Raw genomic sequence first — 19898 nt, forward strand, 5'->3', positions numbered from 1 at the left:
ACTGAAACTCGCTAGGCCTCTGTTTTTTATTTATAATATCCAGATGATAATAATATCTCTAGTACCTCTCTCATAAGATTATTGTGATGGTCAAATGGGATAATATATGAAAAGAACTCTGTGGACCTGAAGGTGTCATATCAGGATACCAAGATTTAGAATTAGAAGGGCATCAGTGGATGCATCCTCAGTGGGCATCCAGTCTTCTTTTTCAGATGAGGAAACCAAGGCTCAGAGATGTTAGTTGACTTTCCCATGGACACAAAGAATCCGAGGTGAGAATGGACTCAAATTCAGCTTTTTTCAATGAACCATGATTCATCCTCCAAGAAGGCCAGGTAGCCAGTTTTTGGAGAAGGTCTTCACATTTCAGAGAAGAATTATACTAGGTGATTCTTGATGTCCTAAGCAAACATAAAATCCTGCAATTCTATGATTTTTTACAGAGACCAATGAGTTGTAATTAATGAGTTCTACTCAACTAACAATAGTTATGCAGATTGATCTCATCTTTTGACTCCATTCACTCCCCCCTGAGTCTGATATCTTTCCATCTACCATTTTGACTTGCACAAGCTGCTTAAGAGATACTGACATTGAAACATAAGGCAAATGTTTACATAGTTTACATTCCCTATTTCTGTCAAACAGATCAAGTCATTCAGTCCCTGAGTGTTTTCCTTTCTTGTTTTGTGAGATAATACTTAATTAACTTTGTCACATGTTAATGGTTCTGATTCATTTTTAGCCTCAAGTGATGGTTCTTACCAGGTTCCCAATCTCTGTATTTTGTCTCTCCTGGATGGTATGAAGATGTTTCATTAAACTATTAAAAACAATATCCCTAAATGTGTTCATGCTGCAGTAATTGTGCCAAAACATTATTTTCCTCAGAAACCTGATCTTTCTCTCTGCTGAAGGACATCTTAGAAGTGAAGATGTTTTATTTATTTTAATACTAGAACGTGAAATTAAATGCACAGCAGGGACTTGGGGTGGGAGGGAGTTGGGTGGGAAGGGATGAGCAGGTTCATCATTTGTTTTCTGAAGAATAAGTCCTAATCCTCTAGTTGTTCTTTATGAAACCTTCCTAGGCAGGGAGAATGTTCCCCAAGCAGAAATTAGCAGAGCTATGACCAACTGGTCCATTAATTAGCCCAGAGCATTGTTATTGACTCTGTCCTTCTTTATTTGTCTATCCAGCTGAGATTTGTCTTAGTGAAGGGGATTAATAGCAAAAGCAGGGACAAGTCCATAGCAGTCCTGAGCAGTCATTGCTGGGGCAATTTTTTTTTTAAAAGATAAGTATGTCAGTAACCATTTTATCTCTAGAAGGGGAAGCTGGATGTATTCTCCTTATCATATGTTATGGGAATATTTAATACCTTGTGAACATGGACTTATACCAGCCTGTTAATATGTCTGGACAGAGACATCATCCCTCTGTGCTTGCTTAGTTTTGTTTTCTATGAGAAATTTGGTCACTTTTTTCTAGAGTTGCAGGAAATATATTGGGGATGTCTTGACTTTTGTTTGTGGAGAATTGCTAGTCAATCCACCTTGTGGTTTAGGAAAGTGTCAAGATCTGGAGAGATAAGGAAAAGAGATATAAAACTGACAGCTTTCGGTACCATGGACCATATGGGTCCCAGAGAAGTGATGATGATGTCTGCAGAAGAATGGGGGTTACAGATGAGGAAGCTGGCTTATGCTCAGATAATGCTATCAATTGGTCTTTCTTAATTTTTTTTTTTTTTGTTATCAAGAATAGTTCTGTGTCTTATGGCGGGAGTACAGGGAAGCAACTGTGGTTGAAAAGTAAAAAGCAATACTATCTTTTCTTCATAAAAAGAAAATATTTTTTTTCTCTTCCTGGAGGCAGCTAGGGGATTCAGTGGATAGAGGCCTGGAACAGGAGGTAGGAAGACCTACGTTCGAATTCAGCCTCAGACACTTAGTAGTTGTGTGATTCTGGACAAAGTTATTTAATCTCTGTCTCCCTTGTTTTCCTTGTTTGTAAAATAGGGATGGCGATAATAGCTACCTCCCAGGGTTATTATGAGGATTAAATAAGATGATGAACAGTGCCTGACATATAGTAGATGCTATTACAAATGCTTTTCCCTTCCCTCTGACCCAATCAGAATTATTTCTGGATTGTTTTAAAAATAATAGAATACATTGAGAAATCTGTGATCTAATGGATGGGAGCATACGTGCTCTTCTATGATGCACCTAGCAGCTGAACCATGCCTTCTTATCTTGTAGAATTCTTGTATAAATTATCTATAAGGGATCTGCTCAGTGTGGGATGGAGGAGGTGGGAAGATATAAGTAGCAGGAAAGTTCTACATTTCTTGACATTTCGTGAAATTTCAGTAAAAGGGACCTCAGTGGTCATCTATAACACACAAATCCCCCAAATCCCCACTACAGCACACCAGACCAATGCTCTTCTTGCCATTGATGGAAAATCTCCAGGGAGGAAGAACTCACTATTTCGTGTTGGTGTAGATCCAATTGTTAGGAAGTTTTACTTGACTTTACATCTAAAATTTCCCCCTTTACATTTTCCATGCATTGCTAATGGCTCTGCCCTCTGGGGCCAGACAAAATAAATTTAATTTCTCCCCACATTCAAATTCTCCATTTGACTCCATGTCAGTTGTGTGACTTTAATATTGTATGTCTCAATCTCTGAATAATGCAAGCTAATGACCTGGACAATATGGACAAGTGATCACATCCTTATCGTCTTAGTACCCTCAGGTCAGAGGTATCAAAACCAAATTGGGAAATATTTAACAAAATTAAAAAAAAAACATAATATAGATCATAGTTAATGTTAATTTATGATTTTCTAAGTCAATACACAGCCATATATCTATTTGAGCTTGACTAAAGCCCTAGGCAGCAAGAAAGGATGACCTGATTTCCTAGAAGGAGTTTCCTCATGTGGGACTTCCCTATATCAATGAAATCACAGATCTAGTTACTCTACTTGTCACTATCATCATGGTAGCTTTTGAAGTACTTGAAGACAAGCTATCACATTTGTCCCTCTTCCTCCATCCCCTGAATCTTCTCTCTTCCAGACTAATTATCCCTAATTCCTTCAACCTGTCCTCATATGACATGGTTTTAAAGTCCTTCCTTTTCCTGGTCTCTGTCTTTTGGACACTCTCTAGCTAATCCATGTGTTTCCTCAAATGTGGCCTCTAAAACTGGACACTTTCCTGCAGGTGGGATCTGACCAAGCAGAAGAGAACTGAGCTAGTGCTTCCTTATTTCTGGGACTGGCCCATAGGCGGTCCATTGTTCATCCTTCACTCTCACCACGTGACCAACCTGCATTGTTTGCTGTAATAAATCTCTCTGATGACATCCTTTGTAGGCTGCTTCTCTCCTGCACCATTATTTGCTGGGAGTGGATGATGGGATCTATCCTCTCTGTGTCCTTTTGGGGGATCCACAACTTGAATTCTTCAGAGATGGTGACTCATAGCCAAGTAGAATCAGTGACTGAAATAAAGCATTTCCATTTCTTCCACAACTATATTTTTTCCTTTTTCCCAAGAATGTAATTTGGGACGACCTCAGGAATCTTTGAATGACTCTATAACTTGCTAAAAACACGTTGTGTTTGAAAAAATTCCATTTTTGGGGATGTACAAAATGTGAAATTTCTTGGCTGAGATGATACCATATGGACTAAATGCCATGTGAACAGGAGGGGTGTTGTGAGTGCAGAGAATGTCCCCATCAGTACCATCAGTGGAAGCTATTCACTGGATAGCTGCTCTGGTCAAGGCACCAGGGTCAGCACTGAATTATTTAGATGAGACATGAAAAGATAAGTACTAATGCAATGAACAAATGAATTAATGAATGAAAAGTTATTTATTATAGATTTACAATGTGCCAGGAACTGAGAATACAAATAGAAAAGGAAGACAATCCCTCTTATCAAGCAGTTCAACCTTCAAAGCAGCTGTAATGTCCCAGTGGTTCTAAGCATGCAGCTACAGGGCAGATGGCAAGGCCCATGATCCTTAAAGTGCTCTGATACAGTGTACATTAACAGCAAAGTTGCAATGATGACCAACTGAGAAAGCCATGGCTGTTCTGATCAATACAATAATCCATGATAATTCCAAAGGACTTATGATGAAAAAATGCTATCCAGCAGAGAAATGATGTAAAATTAAAGTACATTTTCTCACTTTCTTTATTGTCTTGCTTTTTTTGTAAATATGGCTAATATGGAAATTTGTTTTGCATAATTTCATATGTGTAATTGATATATTGCTTACCTTCTTAGTAATTGGGAAAAGGGCTAGGAAGGAAGGAGAGAATTTAAAACTTAAAATTTAAAAAGAAATTAATGTTTAAATTAATAAGAAATAATTTTTTAAAACCCTATTTTTAAAGTGTACAGGTATGTCAGATAGCAATAATTGGGAGTATGGAGGGCAAAATGGCTGTCTATCTGGTAGATAGTGTCCAAGTCAGAAACTCTGTATTGTCAGGGTACAGATAGTGGAATGGTGGGTAGCCTGACGTGTCTGCCTCCCACTAGGTTACCTGAGTGGTGAGCAGACAAGCATACTAGGGAGGGAGATGGACAATTATTAGCTGATGTTTTGGTCCAGATTAATGGTATGGACAATAAATGCCTTTAGATTGAAAAAATGTGGAAATCATTTTAGTATAGATCAATAGATTGGAACACATGGTTTTGTAAGAGTTAATGTTGAAAAATGACCCATGTATGTCTTTTGTAAATAAAAAGCTTTAATAAAAAAAGAGAAAATCATAATGAAAATTATAGATCAGTAGAAGAAGCATCATAGAGAGGTTGGGAGTTGAGTAGGGCTTAAAAAAAGTAAGGATTATAGAGGAGGAAAAGGCATTTTTGGCAGGAACAAAGGCATAGAGGCAGTACTATTTCATAGTATGTTCAATGAACAGTAAAGGATACCAGTTTGACTAGAATAAATGGGTCTGTAAAGAAAGATAGAGGGGTTTAGAACAGAATGAAGATGGCCCAGTGAATCTTGTTCAAGAGAGATAGCATAGTAAAGTGAAAAGAATAATAAATTTGGAGTTCAAAGTCCTGGTTTCAGATTCCACCTATCTTTGACTAGCTGTCAGGGTCATTCGACTTCTCCAAGATTCAGATTCCTCATCTGCATAAAGAAATAATTGACTCAAGGTTTTCAAGTGAACATAGTGTTTTGTTTTTTTTGTTTATGTATTTATTTACTTTTTTACAAAAAAGCATTAAGAAGGAAGGACTTGTCAAAAGTATCAGATGTTGGTAAGAGGTCAAAGAAAGAGAAGACTGAGAAAAACCTGTTCATTTTGGTGGTAAAAATGGCACAATGACCTTTAAGATAGTCATTTTAGTAGAATAGCTAAGAAAATCTTCAAAATTAAAAGGAGATAAGAAGGCAGGGAAAATGGAGTGCAGACTTTGTATTTCAGAAGTTTGGTAGAGAAAAAAAGAGAGAAATGGCATCTGTGGCTCCCTTTCCTTTTGTATCAAGAATAATTAAAAATAAATATTAGATGACAAAATATACAAAAATTTATTTAAAAACCATAGATTATAAAGATAGAGAAGTCATTCACAAATGGTTTCAGCTTTCTTTGTTTCACTATTAGACATATTTCTTCCAATATAATAAGTATGTGTATGTAGTTTGTAGTGTGTTTATTTTTATATGAATGTCATTTCTAATCAGGTTGCTATGTAGTATAGTGGATAGATTGCCAGATCTCAAGGCAGGAAATTCAAATCTGGCTGCAGATACTTACTAGCTGTATGACCCTGGCCAAGTCACTTAACTGTTTGTCTCACTTTTGTAATCTGTTAAATGAACTGGAGAAGTAAGTGGCCAACTGTTCCAATATCTCTGTCAAGAAACCAGAAAATGAAGAGTAGGACTATAGTAAAAACTGCCTGAATAATATCTCTGATCCTTTCATTATGGGTTGGGAAGAAAATGAGATTGTACGCTTTTCTTTGCCCTGACAAAGTGTCCTATACTTGGGCTCACTGAAGCTCTGCCTCTTCCACATCCTATTTGTTTGACCTGGGACAAGTCATCTTGACTTCTCAGTGTCCTACAGGACTCGAAAGATGATGAGTTGCACAACTATTATTGAACTGAATTGGTAAAAGGAGTTCCTTTTTTCCATACCAATAAAATCATAGATTTGGGTGAAAAGTAGACAGTGGGCACAGAACACTCTCATGTCAAAAGTTATCAGGTCCAATGGCCATTGAAATCTTCCTGCTACATTGATGGGCTTTAGTTTCCTTTAGGATTTTCAAAATGGCAGCCTCCAAGGCTCCACTGCCAGTGTTGGCGTTGTCCATTGGTAATCTGGAGATTTGCCATCATGCTCTTGAGCATTTACAAAGCCCAGTGGCTAAACTTCATTGATCACACATACTGATCGATTTCTTTTGAAGATTCAGGAAGCATTTATTTGGTACTCACTGCATGCAAATCATGGCTAAGCAGTGGGGATAAAAAGATACAAGTGCAAACACAGTCTCTGTCTTCATGGAGCTTAGATTCTAATAGGAAAGATAGTAGGTAATAAAGAGGTGCATACAAGATACAGACTGGTGGAAGGCCATCATTTATTGAGGGATTAGTCCAAACCAAAGCATTCAGATGTCTCACATTTTGCTTGTTTCTTGGCCATGAACAAAATGGTTCTTAAAAGACCCTTCCTTGGGCAGCTGCTTTATTTCTTTTTCCTTTCTCTTACCCAACAGGACCTTCTGAAGAGATGTTACTCTGCAAAGGCATCTTACCTCTTCCAACAAGATAAGTTCTATGATGTCAGCTATGACACAGGAGACAAGTCGATCCAATGTAGCCGCCGGCCTGATGCATTCAAGTTCTGGATGACCTGGAAGGCCCTGGGGACGCTGGGTCTTGAAGAAAGAGTGAACCGGGCTCTTGCATTAGCGAGGTATATACATGTGCACATTGATATGATTGCTGATATCACAGATTGTAATATGGGCATATAATCAAGGATGCAGTAAGGCAGAGAGGCCTCCTGGGAGCCCTTTGGCTTAACGAGTAGAATTCCATGTCTGGAGACTGAATGCCCTGAACTTAAATCCTTCCCCATAGAGGTAGTAAGTGTTAAGTCATTTAACCACTTTGTGTCTCAGTTTCTCTATCTGTAAAATGAGATCTTTGAATTTAGTGACCTCTAAGTTCTAAAGCTATGATTCAATGAACTCCAGAAAAGCTGGGTCTTCAAAATTCTGGTCACTTTTAAACTCTCCATTACTTGCCACTGACTCTACTGCTGCTGCCAGCCAGTTTTTCTCTTTGTCTCACTGTCTCTCTCCTTCTCGATCTTTCTTTCTCTCTGTCTCTTCCTCCCTCCCTCCATCTTTTTCTGTCTGTTTCTCTCTTTGTGCAGCTTTTTGACTCAGTTTATCTCTGTCTCTTTCTCCTGCTCCTCCTTATCTTCTTCCTCCTCTTCCTTCTGCTTCTCCTCCTCCTCCTCTTCTTTCTTCTTTCTCTCTCTCAGCTACTTACTAGCTGTGTGATCCCAGGCAAATCACTTAGCCTCAATGTGCCTCAGTTTCTTTAACTATAAAAATGGTGCCATGCCACCTACTTTTAAGGGTTGTGATGAGGATTAAAATGATATAACATAAAGTGTTTTGCAAACTTTAAAGTGCTATATAAATGCCAGCTATGATAATAATATGATATAATTAATGTAGTACAATAGCTATTATTATACCATGCTGCCCTAATTTCCTTCTGTTAAAATACAGTTTTCCAAGAATTTAAATGACTGGACCCAATATAAAATACACTTCAGTGTCTGATCCATTATTAACTTATTTCAAAACTCTGAAGATGGTCCTTCTTGACAGAAGGGCTGTCCAATGAGATATCCCAGTCAATGGTCATAAAAGTTTTCAATGAGAACAGACTGTGGGAAAGCATGTTTTAAGGGTTTCAAGGAGGCCATTTTCCTTATGTGTTTGAATTTATCTTTTCTGGAACATCACTCACATGGGGGTTTTAAAATGTGAAATAATTCTTCAGATCAGGCTGTGTCCCTATGGGAACAGCATTTAGGATGAATGCTTCTGATAATTTGGGAGAGATTCTGAAAATATCTCTGTATGAAGGAATACTTATTACTGATCAGATATATCATGTCGATACTATATTTTAGCCTGCTGTAAAAAAAATCCTAGAAATTATGGTAAATTATTTTCCCACCCTTGACACCGCAGTGGGGTAGCACCAGATTGGAAGTCACGTACTTCACTTCAACTACTGGCTGCTGTGTGGTCTTGGACAAATCACTTCCCACAATCTGGTTCTCAATTTCCTAATCTGTAAAATGAGGGAGTTGGTCTATATAAGCCCTATGGGACTTTCCAATATAAACTTCAATGATCCTACATTTTTTTCTTGAATGTTTTTGATTGAATGGGTAGTGCCTCAGCTACTTAGAAATACATATATAATGATAATATTTATCTTGAAGTTCACATCTGTCTCAGATTGGTCTTACTGTTTTCAGTCAATATATATGCAGATTTTTTGCTTGAGGTTAAATCTGAGATATATATATATATATATATATATATGTATATACACACATACACACACACACACATATATATGTATACATAGTTGCACTACTACATATACATACATACATATACATATATACAGGTAGAGATGGATAAATTTTTCCGACCATTATTTCATTGGTATAGATTTGCTGGTAAAGAAGCCCCCTCTAATAATTTATATTAGCAACCTACTTTATACTTATATAGTATAGTGTGATAGAGTGCTACATTTGGAGTGGGGGAGACCTGAGTTCAAATTCTGCCACAGACATTTATTGGCTGTGGGACTCTGGACAGACTTATTCTTCTCAGCAATAAAATGGGGATAATAATAACACTTACTTCACCTGGTTGTTGTCAGAATCCAGATAATAATATTAAAGTGTTTTGCAAATTCCAAAGTGTTATACTTGCTGTCCCCCAAAGTCTATACACAGTCCCATGCTATCTTCACAATAGTCTATGAATTATGAGAGCCAGGATTAATAATCCCATTTTACAGATGAGGAAAGTGAGCCCTATGGTCACTTAGAAGAAGAGCTAGGACCAGTCTTCAGGTTTTCTGATTTCTTGCCTAGGAACTCTCTCCCTTGTCCCCACATATTTCAGTGGGTGCAGCTGTGGGCTTTGTGACCTATATACCAATACTTGAAAAAGAATCTCCCTCTTTCCAAATGCAAATTATAGCCAGCTACCTGCCTTAACCTTTCACAGCTGACATCTGAAACGCCATCCCTACCATGGGCCAAAGGCATACTAGGGCCAACCCACACAAGCTCCTTTTTAGGAGTTTCACTTCACAAGGACATTAAATTACCAAGTCTTGGAAGATATGCAGGAGAGCTCTTCCTTTTAGTATTTTGCTTTTATTTTTTATTTTTTTAAGCTCCTCAGAAAGTCCCCCTTCCCAAAGAAGCTATAGTCCCATCTTCATTCTGGGGCCATCTTTTTTTGTATGCATTTGCACATGTGGCCAAGTGGGTTATTCCTTTGGGGGAAGGCATCCTTAATCAATTGAAACTGCTGCCTGATGGTAGTTAAAAGTAATTTCCTTCCAGCATATTGGCCCAAGGTAAGCGAGTTCCCAGGATACAGAATAGAGAGATCCACATTTTTGATAGTGAGGATTTACCTGGGCTCATTTCTAAGTGAAAGTGACATTGTTTCTTCAAGAAGCAGAAATGCCTTACCCAGGCAGCGTCTCAAGGATAAGGCATATTCCACGCGGTGATCTCTTGGCGGCTTCAGTGGGCATTAGTGGCATCATGTCATGAGCTGTCAATTTCCCTGGGCACTGCGCCAGCCTCCTTAACTACTTGACCAGCTGTGTCTCCTTTCTTCCTGATAGGTTACACTGGGGATTATGTGGATGCCTCAGTGATAATGTTTCAATGTTACTGAATTTAGACTTGGCTTAATTTAGGAATAGCATCTTGACCTTAAGATTTAAGAAATACATTTCTTTCCACTGGCAAAGTTTTGTAATACTTCCATTATAGGATTTTTTTTCTGTATATATTGTTCCTGGAGGACAGTCTTGTGGTTCTGGATAAAATCAGGAGTGCTTAACCTGAGATCTGTGAACATTTCAAAAAAATATAGTATCTTTATCTATCTATAATGAATGTTTTTTAAAAAATTGCTTGCTTTGTACTATGCATGGTAGTAGACACCAGCAATATTAAGGCAAAAATGAAACTATCCCTGACTTCAAGAATCTTATGTTGTATTGGGAGAGTACCTGGTAAATGTTTGCAAAAAAAAAAAAATGCGAGTTGTTTCAGGAAATATCTTCTGTAACATAAGCAAAACAAGAGCCCTAGATACACTTTTGCTCAGCTCACTAACAGGATTTCAAGAGATCAGCAGAATTGGATGGAGGTCTAGCTTTTCCAACCAAGATATGAGGACAGGACTTGAGATTAAATGATCAGTTAAAACTGGAAAATGCTTAACTTTCTAGACAAAATACTGAAAACAAACAAAAAAACACACACCCCTCTCTAAATAAAAGTACAAAAAAGATTAAAATCTAAAGCTAAGTCACTTTGAGGTCCCACAGATCCTTATGTATGGTTTAATAGTCTCTTGTCAGTTTCAGAAGTTTTAAACTGCTGGATCACTATAAGCAATGATGACAATGATAGGTGGCACCAAAATGCACAGAACTCTGAGTCTGGAGCCGGGAAGAACTGGATTCAAATCCAGTTGTGTGATTCATGGCAAGTTATTTAAACTCTGCTTGCCTCAGTTTACATTTCTATAAAATGGGTCAAATAATAGCACCTATCTCACATTAAAGATCAAATGAGATAAGCAATGTAAAGCTACATATACAAAAGTGATATAAGGAAAACACTATATAAATTCTAGCTACTCATTACTATCTAGCTCTCAACTTATTCCTGTTGATTCCTAATATTGAGGCTATTCTTTGTCCTTTAGGCTACAATGATAGGTTCAAGATCATAAAATTAAAAAAAAAAAAAAAAAAGGAACTGGAAGATCATTTAACCAGTTCTCACAGAGTCTATGTACAATGAACTTTGCTAGTTGATTAGTTGATTGGACCAAAATGGCATTACTATGTTAGTCAAGTTAGTCAAGTTAATATGACTGATTGTGACTTATCAGACCAATATGAGCTTGGAATGTTCTGCCATAGGTCAGACACAAATAGTCCCTATGAACATTTGAAGTGGACTCTTTAACTTTATTCATATTGTGATGGAATCAGGTGAAACTCATGGGTTATGGGCTCTTGTTGTTCAGTCATATTCCACAGAGTTGTTTTTGGATTTTCTGGTAAAGAAAACTCCTCTAACAATGCATATTAGCAACTATTCAGTTCTTATCAGTTGTTTCTTTCAGCTGCTAATGTCTCCAAATAATAACTCCAAAGCCTCTGTCCATTTAAACCCCATAATAACAACACACAATGGCTAGATAGTGTGGCAAACAGATGTATTTACATGTGAACTTTACCAAACATTTAGAGAACAGTAAATTCCAATACTATGCAAACTATTTGAAAAAATAGGGAAAGAAGGAATCCTACCAAATTCATTTTATGACACAGATATGCTGCTGATATCTAAACCAAATAGGGTCAAAACAGAGAGAGAAAATTATAGACCAATTTCCCTAGTGAATATTGATGCAAAAATCTTAAAAAAAAACATTAACAATGAGATTACAGAAAGTCATCCTCAGGATAATACACTATGACCAAGTAGGATTTATATGGCATTCCTGGAATGCAGGGCTGGTTCAATGTTAGGGAAACTATTAGCATAATTAATAACTATATCAAATAACTATATCAATAACTAAACTAACAAAAATCATATGATGATCTCAATAGATGCAGAAAAAGCATTTGTCAAAATCCAACACCCATTCCTACTAAAAACACTAGAGAATATAGGAAGAAATTGAGTTTTCCTTAAATTGACTGATAGCATTTATTTAAAACCATCAGCAAGTATCATATGTAATGGGGATAAACTAGATCCATTCCCAATAAGATCAGGGGTGAAACAAGGTTGCCCACTATCACCATTACTATTCAACATTGTATTAAATGTTAGTTTTGACAATATTAGATTGTGGCCAAGGGAAACTCAGACCTGAATCTCATCTCTGAAACTTACAAGGAGGAAAGATAGCAAGCAGCTGGTGACTTTGCACAGCCCTATCTCACTTAAATCCAATTCACTTGCAATTCCTGTCATCACCTTCCAGATGTCATGATCCTTTTTGAGAATGAAGGAAAAATGGCAACAATCTGTGAACTCTGAGCATCAGTTCAGTGAGTCATTTAAAGTCTGTTTGCCATAGTTTCCTCATCTGCAAAGGAGGGCATAATTTTATGGTCTTTGAGGTCTCGACTAACTCTTTATCTAAATCTATGATATGTAAAAGAAAATAAGTTCCCATGAGGATTCACTGAGATAAGGCAGGTAAAATGTTTTACAAACATAGAAATACTAGATATAATTCCCTCCCAGCATCACTTGTTACCATCTCTGGGAGGCTTGGTGAGTACTGAGGTGGGGAATGCAAAGTAAAATTCTCCTATCAGGTATTAGACCCTCAGAGCTTGAAAGTATATTAGAGACCACTGAACCTGATCCTTTTATTTTATAAATGAGGGAACTGAGGCACAGCTAATGCTTTGTGACTTTACCTGCTTTCAGAGATGACAAATGTCAGAACCCAGGAGCTAAAAATTAATGAAAATAAAGGTGTAATCTTTTTTCCCAAATTTGTCAAATTCTGAATCATAGGACTATAGATTTGGGATTGGAAGACACCATCAACTTTACTCTCTCTAATTTTACAGACGGGGAAACTGAGATACAAAGAGGTTAGGCGACTTGATCAGGATCATACAACTAATAAGTATCTGAGATGAGATTTAAACCCAAGTCCTCCTTAATCAGAGTTTACTCTTGTGCCCACTACTCATGACACTCTTTCCACTATATTATGTTTGCTCAGTTCCGATGGGGAAAACAATTCTAAACCTCACAGGTTAGAAAATACCACTTCTGCTTGACACAAGACAGAGAATTATACTTGCTGCATTTCAGCAGGAGAAGAAAAACAAAAGCATTTTGCCGCGTTTGCAGCTACCCATTGGGAAGTCTGGCCTGCTGTGGTATGTCTCAGCAATCAGGCTAAATGGGTATTCGCCATGGGGTGATTTTTAAAGCGGTACACTGAAGAATCATGGGCATCAGTCTTCATAGCAACAACAAACTCAGCAGCTCTCCTTGGTGCTGACCCCTAGGGGCTCATTTATCTATTCCCTAGGCCCATAATCTCCAACAAAGGAATGCACTCTGTTCACTCACAAGAAGACTGAGAGATTTATTGTTGCCAGTGAGAAAAAAGGTTAGGTGGGACATGATGTGGCTTTTGTAGCAGGGGCTATGTTTCTGTGACTGAGAAGAAGAGAAATCTAGAATAAATCACCCATGCTAAAGACACCTATACTCAGGTGAGTATCTGTGATGAATCATGCAAGTCCACATTTGCACTAAAATTTGCAGGCTAGACTGAATACAGATGACAGATTTCAGAAGCCTAAAGTGGCTCAGTGAATCCAAGGGTATCCTTTAATAAAATGATGAAGACTAGTAAGGAGAGGGAAGGGGAAAAGAGGGGCCTCAGTACTTGTGGTCAGACTTGGGGAGCAAAGGCCTTGGGGAAAGGCAAGATCTTAAAGTGGCAGGAGAAAATGAGAAACTGTAAAAGACTCATAAAACATCTGCAGGGAAACAAAATTCCTCTAAGCTAGGGCTTCATTTTTTTTTTTTTTTTTTTTGTATACCATGGGCCCCTCTATCAATCTGATGAAACTTATTCTCAGAATAATGCTTTAAAAGAATAAAGTAAAATACAAATGATTACAAAAGGAACTAAAAGTTAATGAAAATAAAGATGTAATCTTTTTACCCAAGGTCATCAGTCCCCTAAAATCCATCCATTGACCTGTGGATCACAGTTTAAGAAATTTTAGTCTATCCTGTTATTTTACAGATGTAAGAAGTAAAGTAATATCTACATGGTAAGCAATAGAGCACAGTTTTGATCCAAATATTACTGCCCATTTGGGAATGAGTCTCCAGATCTCCTTTTATCAGTCAATCAATACTAAATGCCAGTTGACCCAGGAAGCGATTGAAGATAGGGCCCGGCTATTCCATTCTGCTACTGAATATTACAGCTAAAAAAGAATTTGGGATCCATTGCTTTTACAGAGTTGTGGTGAGATTAGAAGATTTATGATTATAAATATGTGAGGAGACAGGAGATACTTGGCTAGTCCATGGGTAGCATTGAATGGCATTTTAGTAGATAACATTAAAGTTTAGGGATCAGGACAGTGCCCCCAGATAGGATAATGTAGAGTGGTAATCTCAATGATCTGTCAGGCTTCTTCTGGTTCTGAAAATATGATTCTATGATCTAAGATCCTATGACTTGGAAGAGTCTTACTACATTTAATTTGCTAATTCTTATCTTCAAGTCCATTTATCTCACTTGCCCCTCCCCACCCAGAAATGACCTTAATTGTCTTCCTTGTTCTAGACAAAATTTCTACCTTCTTACTTAACCTTCCAAGAAATACAAGAATTATTTGAGTTTCTAGAATAATGTGTCTGTCCATTGATGAAGCAGTCTCATTTAGTGGATAGAGACCTAGACATATAATCAGCAACGTCTGTATTCAAATCCCATTTTAAACATAAGCTGTTTGATATTGGGCAAGTCACTTAACATCTCTGAGCCTCAGTTACCTTATCTGCCAAATGAGATGGTCAGTATCAATAGCCTCCAAGAACTTTTATAGCTCTAGAACAAAGATTATATGTTCAGAATGGTGATTACAATAATATTCTGGGCCTGAAATACTCCTGGCTTTGGAGTTTCTCTTTCTGAAGCAGTTGTGTTTTTTAATTACAGGTACCTTGTGGAGGAAATTAAGAAAAGGGAAGGATTCCGACTGCTTTTAGAGGTAAGTCAACACAGGCTTGTTTTGTTAGTGATTTTTGTCAATCAACAGGGATAAAGGTGGCCATTTTCTCTTCTGTTATTCTTTGCTGGAGTTATAGCTGGTGGAAATCAATCATTAGCTTAATTCAGAGAGTCCATTATGTTAATTTACTCTATTACTGAATACTTTTCCTCTGTAGGATCTACTGAGAACACACACATGCTTTTAAGCAATGGAAATCAAAGTGCTCACCAATAATTAACCCAGGATTCTGCAGAATAAATTATAACATTATTATATACAAATTGCTTATTGACTCCATGGACTGTCAAGACTATAAAAATATGGAAAATCTGTTAGGATGCAATTCCTAAAGGGAATGGAAAAAGATTCTTATTCCTCTGTTTGCTTTTTAAAGGAGTAAACTACTTTTCTTTTCCATCCCATCGGATTTAAGCTACAATAAAATGGAGAATCTTTTGTTCATGAAGTTTAAGAAATGAGTAACACAGTATTTTTATGTTTTAACATAGGGAGGTAAATGGGAATAACCTCTGATCTTGGGGTCAGAAGCCCTGTATTGAGAATTCTCACTTTTCCAATAACTCATCATCTTTTCCAACCTTAGTTTCCATATCTGCAAAATAGAAGCGATAATAATTGTACTCTACTACAAGTTGCTGGATGGAAAGTACTATAATGTGATACCGTAAGCACCCCCAGCATAGAATCTTCCTCTGCTGATAGTGGTATGATGCAATGAGTGCTGATATTTGGAGTCAGACAGTTTCAATTATGACTTTGGTATTTACTATTTATTTGACCTTGAGTCAGTCAGTTAAACTCTTGGGACTTAATTTCTTCCACTATAAAATGGAGGAGCCAACTAAATGATCCCTTCCAGATTTAAGTCTGTGAGTTTCTAATCCAGATCAGCAATTTTTCTATGACCAGTAGACTTAGAAAATTGCCTAGAAGTCTGAACAGCAATAGCTGCAATGAAAAGAGCCACAGAAATTAAATGACATGATGATTTATACAAAGCTAGGATGTGACAGAGGCAATCTCTTCCTCCCTCAGAATCAAGATTAGAAGCAGGATTTATCTACTATCTTGTCCTGTCTCTCAGATGTTACAATAATAATGTATATCACAATAGCAATAATAAACTGAGAGCATACATTTTGAAAATGTCTGATGGAATATAAGCTCTTTGAGGGCAGGACTGCTTTATTTCATTCTGTATGACCTATATCCAGCGGTTGCTGGAGCTGGATCCTCCAGGATTGTGCGATACCATCACTAAATTTTCAATGAGTGCATTTCCACCTCATAAGTTTTCCAGGAAATTAAGGACTGATTTGTTGGTTTTGTTGAATCTTTAAGATTACTACAATGATAGAGAAAATGTTACTGATGCAGATTACACTTAAAAATGTGTGCTGGGTACTTGTCAATTTTTCAGAGAACAGATTGTTAAACCTTTTACTAGCACATCCCTTCCTTTACCTAGCACTTGACATAAAGCAATAAAGCAGTTGTCAGATTCAGTGGAACTAAAGATTAGGCTTCTAGCTTGGCCCTCTAATATTTGTGGGAAATTTTACTGCTTCATTGGTATCCATGATTTATCAAGAAGTCTCCTCTATGTGTTAGGTAGATTTTCACTGAATGGCTGTGAGAGGGGAGCAGAATCCTGCCTTGCATGGTTAGAATAATTTTTTTCTGCATTTTTCTATAGTAAAGTGGATGGATAATGTGAATGGTTCCCTTTTCTCTGGAAAATGCATTTGATGTAATGGAAAATTGTTTTTCTTAAGAAAAAGGCTAATAGCAGTAATCGTCACTGTTTTCTAGGTTGTAGTTAAGGCTCTAAGGCTGACAATGTCAAGAGAAATATTGAAAACACTGTATGGAGCTGCTCTCAATGAGGAGAGCAGAGTACTTGAAATTTTTTTCTTACTTTTTCTTTCTTTCTTCCTTTTTTTTTTTACTGTCAGAAGCAAAAATAATACATATTATCTTGACAGCAAAGGAAGTTACCATTTCAAAGGAAGCGTTCATTATTCTTAGGCACCTGAACATCACATCTTTAATTTTTTTGTGTTCAATTTGAGATTCTGAGCAGATATATCTTGGAAGGTGTTTTTGTTCTTACATTATTAGTCCCTGGCTGCTTTTCCAGCTCATGGGAGAATCCTGGCTCTTTCCATTTGGATTTCCTTTCTCCCCATGTTTCTGTATTGGTAGGAGTAATCCAGTAGAATGTAAGCTATTCAAAGCCAGGAAAAACTTCCATTTTTGTTTGAGCTTTCAACAAGTAGTGCCTGGCACCCCATCAATCTCATCATCCCAATCCCCATCATCATCATCATAACCATCATCATCTTCATCACCATCAATCATCATTAACATAGATTTCATAAAGCACTTTAATGCTAGTGAAGTGCTTTACAATTATTATCTCATTGGCTCCCCACAACCACTCTGTAAGGGAGAGACTATTATTAACCCTATTTTTATAGATTGGGAAATTGAGATTTAGAGAAATGAAGTACATAAGCAATTAGAGGATGTCATGATTTGAATTCAGGTCTATTACTTGGTGTACTGTTCCATTTAGATACCTTTAGACTTATAATAAGCACTCCACAAACACTGTTGGTTAACTGATATTTTATTTTGTTGTTGTTTAGTAGTTTCAGTAGTAACTGACTCTTTGAAATATTATTTTGAGGTTTTCCTGGAATAGAGTCTGGAGTGGTTGGCCATTTCCTTTTCTAGCTTATTTTATACATGAGAAAAGTGAGATAAAAACACTTAAGTGACTTGCTCAGGGTCACACAGCCAGTAAGACTCTGAGGCTGAATTTGAATTCAGTTCTTCCTGACTGTAAGCCGAATGCTCTATTTATTGTGTCACCTTGCTGCTTTTAAGATATAATTTATATAGACATTTAAAAAATGTTGTTTCTTTAATAGAATGTTAGCTCTTTGAGAACAGGGACTGTTTCATTTTTATCTCTAATTATTAGCATAGTTCCTGGGACAGAGTAGGTGCTTAATAAATGCATGTTGAATTAAATTAGTACCTTTTAGTTAGAATGGCCTTAAATAGCATCTCTATAATCAAAAGTAAGGGGATGTGTTAGACAGATACTGGCCTTGGAATCAGAAGAATGCTTTTTGGTTTTGCCTTAAGCTCATATTTCAGTACGTGATCTGGACAAATCACTTTGCCTCCCACTAGGAAAAAGAGAATTGATAATACCTGTCAACCCCATACAGCAATGTCCTTCAAAGGCTCAAATAAGGTGAGGTACATGAAGCCTTCTACAAATCTAAGAGTGCCATAAAATAACTGTTATAATGATGATAAAACTAAATATCAAATACCAAAGTCACTTTAAAAGAGGTAGGGCTCTCTGTAACTTGACCTTTATATCTCTGATTTGTCTTTCCAGCTTCTTTATCCTTTTAGCCCATTCATCAGTTAGGTGGGCTAATAAGAACGGACCAATTTGTGGACTGGCTCTTATTTGTATACATCTGTTCCAATTCCCTTCAAGTCAACTCAGCATTTATTAAGTATCTCTTTGATGTGTACCACAGTTCTGGGTGTTGGTAGTAGTATAAAGTCCAGATAAGACCAAGTGTCTGCCCTCAGGTGCTTCAAGTTTAATGTGGAATAAGGCAAAAAAAAAGATAATGAGTCATAGTAATAAGTTATGATCATAAGTATCTTAGCTGTAGAATATGGTGCAATAAAAAAAGAATATGGTACAATGTGACGTCTCAATTTTGATTCTGTTCTTTCCTGGCCATTGACTGCTCACTTTGGCTATTGGATTCCCATGATCTCTGGATTCTCTAGACCTGATCTCATCTTGCCCTTATGGATTTTTGACAGCTGTCCCATGCCCCACTGAGTGGCTCTGGCCACTTCATTGGCCCCATTTATAGTACTTCAGATAGCACTATCCTCTTCCACCAGTTGAAAATCAATGATCTATTCTAACCTTATCATTCCTTCTAAGTCAATACTCTGGAAATGATTTTGCTGTAGTGGTAAATCCCCCTGATCTCCTTCTCATAGATAAATAGATTATCATCAAGCCAACAATTCTTTCTTGAAAGACTTTGCCAAATGCCCTGCTGGATATATCTGTACCTTTACTGTTCTGCTTTAACAGTCTGGAAACCCTATAAAAGAATCCCAGTCCTAAAGTTAGGGTTTCAGAGTTTGTTCACAGTAAACTCATGCTGGCTAAACCTGCTAGAATATTCACTTTGAAAGTCTTTCAACAGGTCTGATGTTGGATTCATCCCTTTTGTATAGAAGAGATATGACATCTTATTTCTTCAAGAGTTCGGGATCCCTTTCATAGTTCTAAAAAGTCAGTCTGAATAATATCGGAGTGTTCCCAATGTCTGAGATGAGCCCAACAATACTTTGTGTAGTCAGTATTGAAGGTCTCATGTGAAATGTGATGGGTAAAGAAAGCCAAAACGATACAGACAAGGTACTTTTACAAGGGGCTTATAGCTCTCCTGGGGGAGATGTCACTGAGAAACCAAAGGCAAACCAAGAAGAGCCAGCCTGGAAGGCAATGGCAGTTTGAGGCAGGGCTTTCCCACAAGCGAGATTCAGGGGTCAATACGAGAGTCCTGCAGTCAGGAATCAGACACATGATGAACAAGAATGAGTAGGAATCTGAGGCAGGAGCTATTTAATCACTTTAATTTGTACCTT

At 37.2% G+C, this 19898-nt stretch overlaps 1 protein-coding gene across 4 annotated transcripts in view; it reads left to right on the plus strand.

The window, feature by feature from the left end:
• GADL1 (glutamate decarboxylase like 1) overlaps positions 1–19898 on the plus strand; it is a 205990-nt gene that overhangs the window by 99748 nt on the left and 86344 nt on the right. For all 4 annotated transcript variants that reach the window (XM_074267624.1, XM_074267623.1, XM_074267625.1 and 1 more), the window contains 2 exons: positions 6794–6993; positions 15116–15167. In XM_074267624.1, coding sequence (XP_074123725.1) covers positions 6794–6993; positions 15116–15167 — 252 coding nt within the window. The remainder of the gene's footprint in view (positions 1–6793; positions 6994–15115; positions 15168–19898) is intronic.

This window comes from Sminthopsis crassicaudata, chromosome 5 (genome assembly GCF_048593235.1).
Source record: "Sminthopsis crassicaudata isolate SCR6 chromosome 5, ASM4859323v1, whole genome shotgun sequence".
Taxonomy (NCBI): domain Eukaryota; kingdom Metazoa; phylum Chordata; class Mammalia; order Dasyuromorphia; family Dasyuridae; genus Sminthopsis; species Sminthopsis crassicaudata.